General features: G+C 42.7%; 1 protein-coding gene across 3 annotated transcripts in view; it reads right to left on the bottom strand.

Moving 5' to 3' along the window:
* The window catches only part of lama5 (laminin, alpha 5), an 84,788-nt gene that overhangs the window by 8,216 nt on the left and 61,130 nt on the right, over positions 1-15,442 (bottom strand). For all 3 annotated transcript variants that reach the window (XM_088608254.1, XM_088608251.1, XM_088608253.1), the window contains 25 exons: positions 15,315-15,415; positions 14,873-15,056; positions 13,980-14,123; positions 13,641-13,792; positions 13,122-13,232; positions 12,604-12,715; positions 12,307-12,477; positions 11,851-12,047; positions 11,201-11,317; positions 10,461-10,615; positions 9,880-10,021; positions 9,552-9,654; positions 9,067-9,180; positions 7,941-8,126; positions 6,338-6,480; positions 5,826-6,002; positions 5,238-5,374; positions 4,829-4,982; positions 4,168-4,301; positions 3,406-3,568; positions 3,061-3,189; positions 2,283-2,437; positions 1,388-1,520; positions 709-852; positions 15-145 (listed from right to left, as the gene is read on the bottom strand). In XM_088608254.1, the coding sequence (XP_088464380.1) occupies positions 15-145; positions 709-852; positions 1,388-1,520; positions 2,283-2,437; positions 3,061-3,189; positions 3,406-3,568; positions 4,168-4,301; positions 4,829-4,982; positions 5,238-5,374; positions 5,826-6,002; positions 6,338-6,480; positions 7,941-8,126; positions 9,067-9,180; positions 9,552-9,654; positions 9,880-10,021; positions 10,461-10,615; positions 11,201-11,317; positions 11,851-12,047; positions 12,307-12,477; positions 12,604-12,715; positions 13,122-13,232; positions 13,641-13,792; positions 13,980-14,123; positions 14,873-15,056; positions 15,315-15,415 (3,589 nt within the window). The remainder of the gene's footprint in view (positions 1-14; positions 146-708; positions 853-1,387; positions 1,521-2,282; positions 2,438-3,060; positions 3,190-3,405; positions 3,569-4,167; positions 4,302-4,828; positions 4,983-5,237; positions 5,375-5,825; positions 6,003-6,337; positions 6,481-7,940; positions 8,127-9,066; positions 9,181-9,551; positions 9,655-9,879; positions 10,022-10,460; positions 10,616-11,200; positions 11,318-11,850; positions 12,048-12,306; positions 12,478-12,603; positions 12,716-13,121; positions 13,233-13,640; positions 13,793-13,979; positions 14,124-14,872; positions 15,057-15,314; positions 15,416-15,442) is intronic.

Here is a 15,442-nt window from a genome sequence, read left to right as displayed (position 1 = left end):
ACTATGCGACTTACCCACTGCTGTTGCTGTATAAAGACACATAATGACTACTGTCGTCATTATAGATCATTTTGCTCCTTACTTCAGCATTGACTGACTTTGCAACCACAAGCCCATTTTTAAGATAGACTTCACAGACTCCATCCTACAAAACAACAACATCATTACATTTGATACAGTATATAAATGTGTACTGTATTTAGAACCAAGTCAAGACTTTTAGAAACAAGGTCAATAGTATCTACACGTATCAACCAAGAGAAGATAATTACTGTTTGGTACACAATGGTCAAACAAGTTAGGCCAGCAATCATAAACTACAAAACTTTAAATTGCATTTTAATCTTAATGAAAAGCACTTTTTGGCACAATCATGTAGATGGCTGTACTATCACTTATCATTGTTTGTTATTTTTTATTTCAAATGGCAATGCTTTATTATATAATTCTACATGATGCACTCTGGGATTGAGTTGTAGTTGACTGAAATTGTTAGATTATACAAAAAGTGATTCTTTAATGTAAGTTGTTCTGGAAAAGGGTGTCCTATACATCATTACAACAATAATACTAACGGGGATTTCAGTGTAGCATAGAATGATTTTGCCTCATATTCCTGCAATGAGAATATGAGAATAATTACATTAATCAGGAGAGTCACCAGTGCACCTGCTAGCTCCCTGTTCTCCCTGACCCCACAGTATGTACCTGAGCCTCATGATAAAACATAAGTCCATCTTTCTGGCTTGTCCTGAAGCCAAAACCGGCGTAGAAATTATCCTGCAGACTGGGGACATTTTCCAAGGAGAGGCTGAGGTAACCTTGTCCAGAGAACTCTGCCCCCCGCACGACCTAAAGGACATGAAGGTAAAAGAATGATTTTCAGCTTCAAAGATCTTTTTGCAAGGCTATGAGATGCAGGGTTTCATCTACTCTGCCTATTCCAGAAGCACAACACTGAGGAGGGAGCTATTGTATCGAAGTGACTAAGATGTGACTCTTGTGGTGGTGTCACTTCCCCCATAACTTACAGTGGCCTTGAAGTCTCTTGAGCTAAAAAGATGACCTCTGTGCTGTTGGTATTAGCTGTGCATCCCATGTGCTGAGACACACCTCAGGAATGGCAGATTGAATCCTGGCCAGGAAGAGCACATGTGCCATGCAATTGTTCTGATTGTTTCTCATATTTAAAGTTAGAAATCAAAAGCTTATTACCATTATAATAAAGCTGGCAGCTTGGATTTACAGCAGTGTACTGCTTTGTAGGAACCAAGTTGTTTCAGTTATTTACAATTATATTACAAGTGCTTTTAAATAACAGTTCTGCAGCAGAAAGCCAAACTCACAAGACAAGTCATTCCCTTGAAACAGGCAGTCGCAAACTCACCAGCAAGTCGGGGGAACACCCATAGCTGACCCCAGAGCTGTTTGTTCGTTTGAGGTCGACGTATTTGCCAAGAGCCTTGACGTTCCTGAGGCAGCCCTTGAAGGAGCCCCGATTTGGGAACAGTGCCTTCAATCTGAGCAACAAAAAAATCCCATACCAGAACATTACAGGGAACCTGATATTCTGAAGTCAACATTTTGTGATACAATAATTTATTTTTTACCAGTATCTATCCATCTATTTTCTTATCACATAATCCGATACAGGGTCACAGTGGAGACGTCAGTCTATTGCCGGACACACTCAGACAAACACACTCACGGCAGGGCCAGTTTTCCCAGAAGTCAATGAACATACTAGCACATCCTTGGAATGTGGGAGAAACCAAAGCACCCGGTTTCTATTACCATTATAAATAATTAATAATATATAATCATTTTTTATTTATTTACTTTTTTGGAGCCGTGGTGGCTCAGACAGCAAGGGCGTCTAGCTCCTGACTGGAAGGTCCCGGGTTCAATCCCAGGTAGGGGCAAGTGATGGAGCTCGTTCTAATTCCTTCCAGACACCTCCCAGGTCCACTCATCCTGCTTTCTAAATGAGTACCGGGAGGTCTTTCCTGGGTAACAGGCTGGAATGTGATGCTGACCCCATCACCTCCACCTCCAGTGTTTGATGGTTGAGAAAAATGGTGGCCCCCATTCACCATGGACCTTTATGGCCTGAAAAGGGGACCTAACCTACCTACTTAATAATTATTTTTTTCTCTGTCCAAATTACATAAATTCTATAGAAGAATTTTATTGAATGCTAGCAGTACTACAGTACTACAGAGTTGAAATTTAAGTGTCCTTTGAATAATCGGAAAGAAAACCAGACTGGTCGTTAAACCTACCCCTCTGGCATCTTGTCCTGGGGGACTCCGCCCAGGTAATAGAAATCGTTGAACTGCGGGAAGGGCTTATCAAACTGTTTGATGAAGATGCTTGCTCGTTCAATACGGACAATCACTTTTGTGCCGCTGCTTGTCTGATGGAGGATGATCTCCAGCTGAGAAAAAAAAAAAAGAAAGGTTTTCAGAAAACCTTTGAAGGAGAATGGATTGCTATTACGGTCATCTTTACAGGCAAACCTCACTCATAGACTTGAAATGTCCGAGCTGCAATATAATGGCAGTGAATGTAATTATATTTATAATGTTACTTTGGTCACTATCGCTCTCGATATAGGAACAGGACTAGGCAAAATGGAGCAGGCATACATAAAATTAATTCCCACCTTGTCATGAATTTCAGCAGTTAAGCCTTTCCAGGAAGTAATGCACAAGCAAATAACTTCCTAAAAGCACTAGAGCAAATTCATTCTTTATATTATGGTTTTAACTAGTACTTTATAATGCATTTCAACTTTTGAGAACATTATAATGCACATTTGAACACAAAAGTCTAAAGTTTAGAGCCAATGTGATACTTGGATTCACTACACTTTATTAAGTTTTCATATGTAATTGTACTTATATGTAATATGTAATCACTGTACGGGTGATTTTCAGTACAAAAATTATCCAAGAGGTGTGAGGACGCAGTGCTTAATGCTGTTAGACTCAAGAGAATACCGACTGAAACAGTAGGTATTTAAACTCTAAAGACAGGAGGAAATGAGCTTTGCTTTACCTGTCTGGATTTGCCATCACTGATCCGGGCAGATTTGTCTTTTTCTGGCTTGATGTCCTGCATTCCTCCATTGAAATCATAGTAAACCTTAAGCTCTCCATCAACAACTGCCAAACAGAGGAACTGGTCCTGATAGAAAACAGATAAACCCAGGTCAGAAATGCCTGCAAAAACAACACTTGGTACGAATGCGTGCACTGTAAACAAAAAAAAAAAGAAAAAAAACAGCATCAGACTTTATTTGTGATTTTTCTTAATTTAAGTTCATTATTTTTTACATCAATTGTCATGTTGGTAATCTTTTGACAGAAACAGATCACTGGGGAAAGGCTCAATTGAAAGTACCTCTTTCTGAAACAAGAGCAGGACAGCATTGTAAGACAGCACTTTGATCTCCTGCTCAAAGCGCCTGGTTGGGCCGCCGTCAGCTCGGAAATCAATCTTGGCATATCCAGTTCCATCAAAGTGGGCCCCATCATCGACCCACTGCTCTGGCACATACTTAGACCTGCAACAAAATAATCAAAACAGTAACAGCAGCTCCAGCATGATATAAAGAGGCTGAGGCATCCAAGTCCCATCCAAATAGCATTAACATAATGTACAGTACAACACAGGTCATTTACCTACTGATCTTTGCACCTTCCGAAATGTCACATGCATCAAAGATATTCTACCCAGTTGACAGTTACCTTGTGATATTGCACTCATTTACTGAGTGGTGAGGAAGCTTTAATCGGATAGCGAGAGTAGCTGATCATTTCATTGATTACGGCCGGGAGAGGCAGTGCAAATGAAAGGAATTGATTATTTAATAGGTGATGCCCATTACTTTCTTACTAAAAGGAGCAATTAAAATACTGCATAAGATAAAATAGACTGTTTTGTTGCGCATGTTAATGAAGTAATAATATGTGGTTTAGCAAAGGTTTAATCCCTTGGTTAAGTCTTGATCTCCTTTAATATCTTTCTGTTTAAGGGCAACTTTACATGGATCTGTCTTGAAGTAGAGATCACAGCTGAAAGGTGAATGAATATTGGTGGGTGTTTTCTGGAATTTGGAATGACAGCTAATTGGCAAAGGAAAATGATTTATCAAGAGCACACCTTGCACAGGGCCGGTCTATGGCAGTGTTGAGATCGAAGGTCTGCTCAAAGTTGTACAGACTCAGGACCTCTTGATTCAGGGTATCTAGCACAATACAGCCTTTGAAATTGGGCAGCTGGAGTTCACGAGGAGGCTGTAAAAAAAATAATCTTAAAAATCCTTAAAGGCACTAACATAGTTAAACCAGTGAACTTCAGACCCAAGACAACAAGTGTAAACTACACTTAGATCTGAGAACAGGAGGCCCTTTTTCACAAAGGGTTGTGGGAGTATGGAACAAGCTGCCCACTTGTGTTGCTGAAGCCAAAACAGTTTGTTCAAGAAATGACTCGCAAGCGATTTTTCAATCAATTAACTACTAACTAGAAAAATGCACTTGATATAACTTGTCTTATACTATGTTCTCATGCTAAAAAGACTTTTGTTACAGTCTAGAGAAAAACACCTTTCATTGTGTGGTCCAGCAGGCAGCTACAGCAGTACCCATTCAATCTTATTGATCATGTCCAAGTACTTGATTGATTAATTCAAGAAAAACAACCGATGTGAAAAGCTCTATATAAATTTTAGGGCACAGACAAATCTTGTGATAAACAAGCTGAGTTCTGGACACATTTTCAACAGTTGGTTAACACTCCCCAGTGGAGATGCATCTCTTACCGTGAAGCTCGGAGGGTAGCCGCCCACATAAAACACAGTCTCATCAGGGGGCAGGTGTAGCAGCCCACTGTCGCCCCTTGCCCTGTCATTCTGCTTAGTCACCTGTGTAACCGTTCCCTTCACAGAGAGCTCTATCTGGCCAAACTGCAAGATCCTGGGAAAGCAAAACACTTCTAATCAGAACAGCTTGATTGTGCAAGGTATGAAATAATTTAAAAGGGAAAACTATACTACCACACAGGGTCTGGCCTGCCACCAACTCTTTCTTGTACCGTATCTATAAACTTACATTTTCAGCTGACATGCAGAGGTGTTCTTGACATAATCCGAAACAAGAGAAGTGTGTTTTTTAGCCAGCAGTTTCTAAATAGTCTGATCTAATCATTCACCCCCCTTCCCCTTGTATCACCTTTCCAGTTTGACAGCGTCAAACGTGCCAGAGCTGATATCTTGGTTTAGTTCGACCACAGCCGTCTCGCCACCAACATTGTACAGCCACTTCAGCTGCTTTCCCTCCAGTGCCATGCCAAGGAATTCCTTTGTTGCCTAAAGTGTCAAACGTAAAAAATAACACAAGAGCACAGACAGCATAAGACTGAACTCCAAGACTGAAACGATCCACTTTAGGGATACCCTAACAAGAGGCATTATCAGGCAATCATTACTGAAGATCCTAGGCGGTATAAGGAGTTTAAATGAAACCCAACACCAAAACAATCCTGAAACAGGACTGGTGATGTCGCCTCCATTAGGTTTCCATTTTTGTTTTCTCTCATGCTTGAACCGACCTGAGGAGACAAATGGCCAGGAGAGTTTTCAAGCTATTTGCTGAACTTCTGCCAGTTTTCCACGATGCAAGACCAATCAGCGACACTTCGAAGTAATCAAAAACAGAAACAGACCTGGGCTCAGCAAAACTGTTTAGAAGTAAGCACTCTCTAAGTCTCCCGTGCTCTAAGCTATGTCAAAAGAAGTGCAGCAGCATCCAGAAACTTACGTTTTTATTGCCGAGGTAGAAAACAAACTGCTTGGTGGGCTCTGTCTGGCGCTTGGAGGGGGCCTCTGGCAGAGTGATGTAGAACTTGAGGGATGTGTAGGCTGTGAGATCTGCGAGGTTGCTGGGATTTCTGACCTGTACACCTGCAGTGCCATTAAACTTCATGGGCACGTTCACCTTTGCAAATAAAAAAAAAGCATCATGGTATGGGTAAAAAAACACTCATCTTTTCAGTCTTCAAGAGTTTAGTTGGAAGGTGCTCTATTTCTGCTTCTATAATATTGTGTATTTTTACACTTCGCTCACTTCAATAACCACTGAACCACACTAGGAGGAAGGAGCACACTCTTGCTCTGATATGCCCACCATTGTGCTGCTCCTCTCTTGACATGCTCCTGGAAGCTCCACAGTGCTGTTCAGGCGAGCTATCATTGATTGGAAGAGGCTCTCACTGACATCACAAGCTGAGGACATCCCCGCCCAGCCTGGCACTTTCTTCATGCAGTTCTTACCTTACTTGCAGCGTTCCGGGCTTGGGAGATGAGTTGCCGGATTCGCTGGATGTTTTCCGAAATGTTGGGCATCTGGATCGAGCGGCTCTGCAAGCTATCCAGCTTCTTTATGAGCAAGGGGATGGTGTCTCCCAGCATTCCCACTGTGGCATGGCGATGTGAACAAGTGAAAATCTCCAGGTTAGGGCTAGTTTTATCCAATCACTCCCTCACACTGGTTCCCGAAACATCCTCAACATACTGATCTCAGTTTGGTGTCTTTGTTAGAAACAGCAATGCACATCACGAAATCATTTCCATCCTACAGGATGATCCCTCCATTGGGCCCTTCTTTTCTCACTGCCCCATCATCTCATTTCGCCGACCACCTAATCTGCGTAACCTTCTTGTTCGCAGCTCCCTTGACCGCCCTCAGCAACCATCCACACCAGGTACTTTCCCTTGCAGCAGAGCTCGCTGTATCACCTGCAAGTACACATCTAACACCACACTCATTCCTCTCTGGACAATTCCGGATCACCCAGATGGCATCTTGTACCTCCAGCAACCTTATTTACTGTATCTAATGCAGTAAATGCCCAGCCATCTACATTGGAGAAACAGGAAGGAGACTCGGAGACCACTTCAGAGAACATGTTAGGTTCTGTGAAGATTAAAGATCTCTCCAAGCCCATTGTTTCCCATTTCACCTCTGACTGCCATGACCACTCTAATCTCTCCGTCTGTGTTCTCAAAGATGGTTTTCCGAACTCATACATCAGAAAGACTACAGAAACCAAAATTATCCTGCAGCTAGGATCACACTTTCCCCCTTCTTTTAACCACAGACTAGTTTTCTTCTAAATTCGCTCCATTCATTGTAGGTTTCATTTCACACCTCACTTCACTTATCCTGACTTCACACCTCCTGATTGGCCTCTGTTTCTGTCCCCTGCTCCTCGCTCCTTGCTCCTCGCCCCTTGCTCCTCCTCTCTCCCAGCTTTTGTTCCCCTGCTACAATACCTTTGCTTACTGCCCTGTCTTTCTCACACCTGAAGAAGGCTCCACAGCTGAAACGTTGTGTTTTCTTTCTTTTCAGCATGGAATAAACCTATTACTTGTTCCTTTGCAGCCTACGCATGCGGACGCAGCTACCCACCTGAACTATCACAAAATCATTGACAATTTGCAGCCAAATATACAGAGGCATGGTAAAGCATTGTGTAAACCATAGGGAATAATAGTAAAGCCAAGCAAAACTCACAAAAAAATACAAAAATACTACATACTATAGTTTAGTAGCCACGTGAAACTATTGTATATCACATATTATCAACTACATAAATATATTATATTTCATCTTGGCAGTTTATAAAAGAGCTTTGGGCCTATCTTTTGTAAAGCAATCTTTCTTATTTCTGCCCAGATGATTTCCCTTTTAGTTTCCAATTGTGACCCCCATGTTCTTGTATTACTAGGAGTGTGATATAATCTCCTGGTTTCACCCCAGGATCCTGCATCCTGAATTGACAGAGGATGCTAGGAGCTTATATGCTTTATTGGGAAGCCATCAGGCCTCCCAGAGCAAGGAAGGAGGGAGAGGAGCAGAAGGCCTGGGCTCTACCGGACTTGTTGGCCTCCTGGAAGGCAGTGTTGAAATCCATGCTCGTCTCGCTGGCATTCCCATACTGCTTCTTCCACTGCTCGAGCTGCTGCTTCATGGGGCTGAGAGCTTTCTCCACATTTGCGGCAGTATTATTGGCCTCTGCCGCGGCTAACTTGGCCTTTGCAATATCCTCTGCTGTCTCTTCTACAGGGACACAAAGAGGAGCAAAAAAAACAAAATAAATAAGACAGCATCTTACTTACGGTTCAGAGGAGAGCAAACTCAACAGGGCCTCTTAGTGAAACCAGTGGCTCAGTCTCCTTGTGTTTAGACCGACTGCCTCAAGCTTACAATCTCAACAGATGCAACTAGTGTATGCATTTATCTGCAGCAGCTTTTGTGCAGAATGTCAGGGAGGCAGGAGGGTGAAAATGCAGCAGTCTTAATACTTTGCTGTGCTCGCTTGTTGTACAAAAAGACATTAGGGGCCTCTTTCACAAAAGCTTCTAATGCAATTAGAAGCACATAAGCCAAATGGGCGCCGTGTGAAACGCTGTATTCATAAACCTTGAAAAGATGCACTGGAAAGCCTTAGCCACTCATATAATACATAACCTTCACCATCCCTGATATGCTAAATGAATGTTAATGTAGACCAACAATAGAAAAAAAAGAAGTAAAAGGTCCTGAAATTAGTCCTGCTTGGAAGATTTAAGTATTTTCAAATATTTTAGATTTTCCAAAAATCAAGTGCTTCTATACACTGGTCTCTTACTCTACCCCAGACTCCGTCTCTGCCCATGGTCTTCTGCGATAATATGTGCATAGGTTTGACAGTACCTGTGCAGTCATTTCTGAATGCAGCTCGAAAAGCTGTACTCAAACATGCAACTCAAACCATGTGCATTAAACAAGAGTCACTTTGTAATGACAGAATGTCTTTAGCAATTAGTCAATACAGAAGCTAAGAAATAATAGGACAGTAAATACAGACCTGAAAACACACTGATAGAATAAAACTAACTGTAACACCTTCTGCTTTTAAAGTGGAGGGTGGGAAGATAGAAGATCAAACAGAGCAAAGTCAACATCAGGGGATTCTGCTCCTGATCAGTGGCCAGGGGTGAACTACAACATAACCCACCTCTGCTAAAGTTAAGACTCCTCTGAGCAGCTTCCAAGTTTTTCAGCAGCTGCCTCTGTTTGCGTTGGACATCTTGTAGTCTTTTCTTTGCTGCTTGGAGCTGCGGTTTCAGGTCTGTGACAGAAACGGCAGTGAGGACATCTGAATTAGTGCCAGATTCAATCCAGTTTTAATATGTAGATGAAAAGAGTCCTAACAGAGTTATCCAGCCTTTGAAATATGTCTAGTACAGACCAATATAATTATTGCAAGGAATATGCTGTACATACACAATAAGACACAAACCAGGGTGCATTAACATTACTAGCGTCCAACAGAGGATTCATGCAAACCATACTAGACACCAGCAGTGGTCACACTGAGCCAGTGTAGCGCCATGTGGTATACACTGTCACATTTTGTTTCAAGTGTCATTGCTCGACGGTGACATTTTAACTATACAGTTGTGTGAAAAAGCCAGCAAAATATATTTTTGTTTCCACTACCATTTAAAAGTTTTTTCTCCACTGTCTTCGCCTTCTCCTCCAGACTATTGCTTTTGTTTTTCAGCCTCTCTGCTTTCGACCCAGTATCTTCAGACATCACATTCTGCAAAACAACCACTATCTGATGAGAAGCCATTTAAGTTAACATCGCTGAGTTGCATGCGCAAATAAAAAATAAAGAGACAGAAGAGTACAGCACTCTCTCTGGCTGACACCAGTAGGGAGTTTCTAGCATAATATACCAAGAATCAAAAGCCAGTGTGAAGAAAAAAGATTAGAAACTGACAGAACAGAACCAGACCTCACTGTCTGTGCAAAGTGAACAAACCTTCAGAGCTTCTGTTGCGGCTTGGTTGGCATCGTTGGCAGCCTTCTCTGCATTGCGGACAGCCTCGATGATGCTGGAGTAGGCTTTGGATGCGTTAATGGCCCTCTGGATGAAGCCATCTTGGTTTGTGTCCATGATAACCCTGAAAAAAGGGCAGGGCTAAAATGATCAACTGTATTCGTTTTAAGAACTGGATTTCCCCAATTGTAGGATCTCCCATAGTGATAAAAAAAGAGCCTGGGGATTGAAAAGTAAGGTATAGGGCTTGTTACCAAGACTGCTAGTTCAAGCCCTGCATGTTGTCCTGAGCATCTTACTTACACCCCCTTGTGCTCTGTCCTTCAGATGAGATGTAACACAGAGTTTATCTGGTTGCTGCAGGTGTTGAGCGACAGTTCATTCACTGGCCTCAGCTAAGTGATTATTGTTGGAGTCATCATCTATTTTTTTTCTCCACATTTTCTTTTTTGGTGTTTCCGGAAGTGGGTTTCTTTATACGTCTGTCTCATTTGTAATGTGAAACATACCATTTGCTGGAAAACCTATGACTTGGATGTGGTAAAGTTTTAGAAGGACCATACCTAGAGAGGTTCCGGGCCAGCTCATCCAGCAGCATGGCGTGTCTCTCGGCTTCTTCCACCAGTTCGATCTTGTTGATGGACGGACCAAATTTCTGCACCTTCTCTATCAAGGGTATCCTGGCTCCATCCAGCTGGGCTGCCAGTCTCTCATATTCCTGCCAAGGATTACAAAGCAGGGATGTAAAGAGTCCCACGAGCCCTGGGCAATTAGCTCAGCAACTGACTTCAAAATAGGTTTTGCAGGAAGTACTGTCAAGGCATGAGCACAACAGATCTAAAGGAAAGAATCTGTACCAAACCTCACTAATGCAAATATAGCTATAAATACATATAGTAATTCTATATGAAAATATCACCAGATTGCCCAAATTACCAGGCATGGCAGTTGCTTGCTTTCTACTATCAGATGAGTTGCGCTGAGGCACAGCTCTGAGATTTCCCATATCTCAGCCGTAAGCTACTATGTGCCCCCATGCAGACTTAATCATTATACTTTTAATGAAATATCTCATCTTCTGCACCTAGTTCTTTGAATCACGGAGGTTGTGGTTTCAGAAAAAAAGCAAACGCATGACCAAAGCAACTTTTTTTCTAAATAAATAATTCTGATATGAAAATTGATTCTAAGGAGCATGATGCAAACATTAACAATACATTAATTTAAACTTGGTGGCATGAGGGGCAAGGCGCTAGAGGTAAAACTCTTTAAGTTTTCAAACGTCTTGTACTGCTAGACTAACCTCTTTGTTCTCCTGAAGCATGGACAGGAGATCGTTGACTTGAGCCACAGCCTCTTCAGCCATTTGAAGGAGCTGCTGAACTTCCGTTTTCCTGGCTTCAAGTTCCTCAATCTTTTCCTAGAATATTGAGATCAAGAAAGCATAGAAAAACTTTCAAAAAGGCAAGGAACATGAGGAATTAACTGTTGTACAGGTTTTCTCCACCAATGGACAGCTACTAACAAAGACATCTACACTGCAACACAGTGAGCCACTGTGAAAATGGCAGATATAAATGTATATATATAAAGATATAAATGTAAGGACCTTCATAACCCTTATCACTGACTCTTCTTGAAGTTGTTTTTCTTTTGCGTTGGTGCCTGACCTTTTACTGAAATCATATATTTTTAATTTCACTGTGGAAGTGAGGATGGGTTCCAGCAGCAGGAGGACTAGTGAATTTTAGGCTTTGGCAAAATGATAAACTTGGCCTACGAGTAAAGTGCCACATCAGTCATCTATGCTCTGATAAATCAACCAGTAGATTAATTGCTTAAGTGAAGCAAAGCCACATCTTTTCATATAACCTTTATGAAGTAGAGAGAAAAGACAAGCGTGCAGCAAATAAAGGGCCCAGAATTCTTTCTCTTCTGCTCTCCTCAGCTCACCCTGTTGTCCTCCAGCCTGTTCCTGTTGAGGTTGTTGAGCTCCTCTGCTTGGGCAGTCTTGTTGACAGCCTCGTTCAGTGCATCACGGAGGTCCATGAGCTTGGCATTGAACTTGCCCAGCTTGTCCCTGATGCTTTTCACCAGTGCCTCGTTGTCATTCAGGCGGCTCACAAGCTCATTCTGCATGCGCTCCATTACTGAAAAGAGCAGCAGCCGGAGAAGGAAAAATCAAAATTGGAGAGAAGACAGAGGACCAGTCCTTTAATGCCCATTTACCCAGCTTTCCTGCACTATAACATGATTTCGAGATAAGCACGGACACACGGGCAGGGTTAGGGTTGGTCAGGCATGGTCCTCACAGCTCAAGAACATTCCTTTCTTGGAATCCGAAATAAAAAAGATTAAATCCTTCGTGAACCGAATGCTATGTGGATCAAAGAAGCAAGGGCGACTCACAGTTCTTGGCTTCTTTTAGTTCTTTCCCTGCCTTTTCCGTCTGAATGGAGAAAACTCTGTCCCTCATCTCCCTCAGCATCTCCTCCACCTCTGCCAACTTCCTGCTGAGCCCCTCTGCCGATTCACTGCTGCTGTCATTCAGCGCAGTTCTGTTTGCCTGCCTTATAAGATCTGTACAGCCAGGCGAAAGTGAGAGAATAAGCAAGGAGTTTATATTTACAAAAGCAATCAATGTGGTAATTCTTTCTTGTGCATCAATACATTACTGTAAGGAGCTTGTTTTTCAGCTGAGCACACCTTCAATGTTTCTCAGGGTTCCCCGGGTCTGATTCAGTAGTTCCTCAGCTCTCTGGCGTGTTAGCGCCACATCCTCTTCCATTGTCTCAGCTTTCCTGCTTGTCTCTGTCGCCTGCGATACAGAAACAAAGACATCACAAGAAGATTCACTTCAGAACTTCAAATGAGACCAGAAGGTAATTTGGACCATTGATCTAAGTTGATTCTACGTTCTGTAGTTCCCTAGACAGTACTGTTTGTACTGGAAATGCCACCATTTATAGTAGCCAGTAAAACCGAACCTAAATGTCTTCCAGACATGGGAGAAAGCTGGAACACCCAGAGAAAACCTATGTGAGACCTGTGGAGAGAACCTGCAAACTCAACATAGATACAAGTCCCAAACTGGAAAGTAACCTAAGATCCCGAGCAGGAGCTGTGAGGCAGTATCTCTAATCAACACGCCGACACACCGACCACGCTGTAGTATAATAACAAAAATATCAATGACAACCAACCTGAGAATGGACAAACCTTACCTTATCCTTAAGAACATCCAGATCTGCAGAGAGATTCATGGCCTCATTCTCCAGCTCATCTGCCTTCATCTTGTGACTATCCAATGAGTTGTTATAGTCAAAGAGGTAATTCTGGTTGGAAGGACATGGAAACAAATATATAAAAAGAACTGCTTTTTAGGATATTCTTATCCTAGGATCTACTGGACAAGAAATTATATTTTTAAAATCTTACCATAGTTGAAAACACCTATTAATTAGACACTAAAATGAGAAGTGAATAAGTGGTTCATAACTCAAAACTATTGTCTATGTCTACAAAGTGGATGTTTGTAAATAATAACTAAAGATAAAAACTATATCTGATTAGCCTGGTTATTTTGTCCCAACGAGAAATTTCAATGAACTGACAAGTTTGAAGTAGACTTGAAGTTTGAAGAAATTAGCTTCTCCTATGATGAAGGAATTGAAATCTTAGAACTATTAAGATCCAGTGCTATGGTGTGGCCTGCCAGGCCTCCTCCCTGGGTCTGTACTCACAGTCACATTGTTAACGGAGTCGTTCAGCGCCTGCAGGCGAGTCCAGGCAATGGAACTGGCGTTGAGGTTGGTCAGCTGACCCCTGATGGTCAGGAACAGGCCAGTCATTTTGTCCAGGTCTTCCAACAGCACGATCACGCAGCTGTCGCAGGCTGGCCAACGAACACCCAACACATAGCGTTAAAAACACAAGACCATGAGCCACTCTGTTTAGGCATTCTTAAAACATTTTAGAGCTGTGGAAATTCTGGATTGTGAAGATACTATCTATTGTAATTAAATTAGCTCTTTCACTGGAAAATCATTATGGTCACCACAGTTTGTTAGCTGCCTACTCACGCTGACACTGCAGGGAGTCAGCTCCGTTGACCACAGGGATGTGGTAACTCTCAGCGCAGGTGTCGCACTGCTTTCCTGTCAGCCCATTGCTACACCTGCATTCTCCTGTGCGGGGATCACATGACCCACCTTTACAGTGGCATTCTGGAACGGAAGGGGAACACAGACTGTCAGCTAGTTCTCTCACACAGCAGGGCGTGACATTTCGGGTCGAAGCGCATTAAGCGTTGCATCATTCATCTCATTTTTAAAACTAGGAACTACTTCCAATTCAAATCTAAAACTCCAAAAAATTAAGTCTGAATATGTAATCACATTTGCAGATGTGAGAAGCTAAGTCAAGCTGGGCCCAGTCAGTACTGGGATGGGAGACCTTCTCAGGCTGCTGCTGTACTGTAAGTGGCGTGGCAGACTAGCCATCTCTGTACCAGAGAGTCCAGGGGACACTACGGTGGGAAAGAGACTCCTTTGCAGGAGATGTTACTGAAGCCCTAACCACATGGTCAAGAAAGATCTCATAGGAAGAGCTGTCACGAGTGTCCTGGCTAAATTTCCCATTGGATTCTCTGGCACAGAATGGCTGTCATGCATCACCTAAGTGGGTCTGCACTTCAGTAAGTGAATAAAACTCCCCATCCTAAATATGAAGCACCCTTCATGATAAAAAGGTGCTACACTAATTGAAGGAATTATTGCTAGCAAGAATATCCATGTTCATATCCATTTTCTTGCAGATGAAATGAACCCATCAAACATGTATTATTCTACTTCTGGGGAAAACATTCAACAATTCTTCAAAGTGATTTCATTTACTTAGAACGTGCCGTTCGTTGGGAGCTTCACGCCTGACTCAGTGCTGCCAGCTCAAGGCCTCTGTGGAACAGAACACTTACTCTTGCAGCCGCTGGGCTTGTAGTCCCAGAAGCCAGGGGCGCACTGCAGACACTGGGGCCCGTTCACCCCCGGCTGGCAGGAGCACTCTCCGCTCTGAGGGTTACAGCCCTGGGTGAGGGTGGCGGCGGCACTGCAGTCACACCGCCGGCACCCTGCGCAGGACTCGTAGCCATAGAAACTCTCCTGGAGGGGAAGACACGGCCATTGTGAAGGAAAAACACAGACTGTCGTGACGAAACCTAAGCAGCCATCAGGATATGTCAAGTGTCCAGAACAAACGATTAAAGAGGAGGTGACAGAAGCAACATTTTTAGAACCTTTGTTTCAACTGACAGTAATGTCAGTTACCACAGAATAATATTGGGTTATCACTGAATATTGAACACGGGCCAGATAAATAATATTCATTTATTGTGGATATGTAATTGAGGGTGACACTACCTCACAGCGGTCACATCGGGGACCGGTCACGCCAGGCTTGCAGTGGCATTGTCCGGTGTGAGAGTCGCAGGACGATGTGCCACAGGGCGAACAGTCGCACTCTGAGAAAACAATCCAGAAAATGTTCA

Source organism: Lepisosteus platostomus, chromosome 15 (assembly GCF_059453375.1).
Source record: "Lepisosteus platostomus isolate fLepPlt1 chromosome 15, fLepPlt1.hap1, whole genome shotgun sequence".
Lineage (NCBI taxonomy): Eukaryota > Metazoa > Chordata > Actinopteri > Semionotiformes > Lepisosteidae > Lepisosteus > Lepisosteus platostomus.
This window is presented reverse-complemented; position numbering and strand designations above follow the sequence as displayed.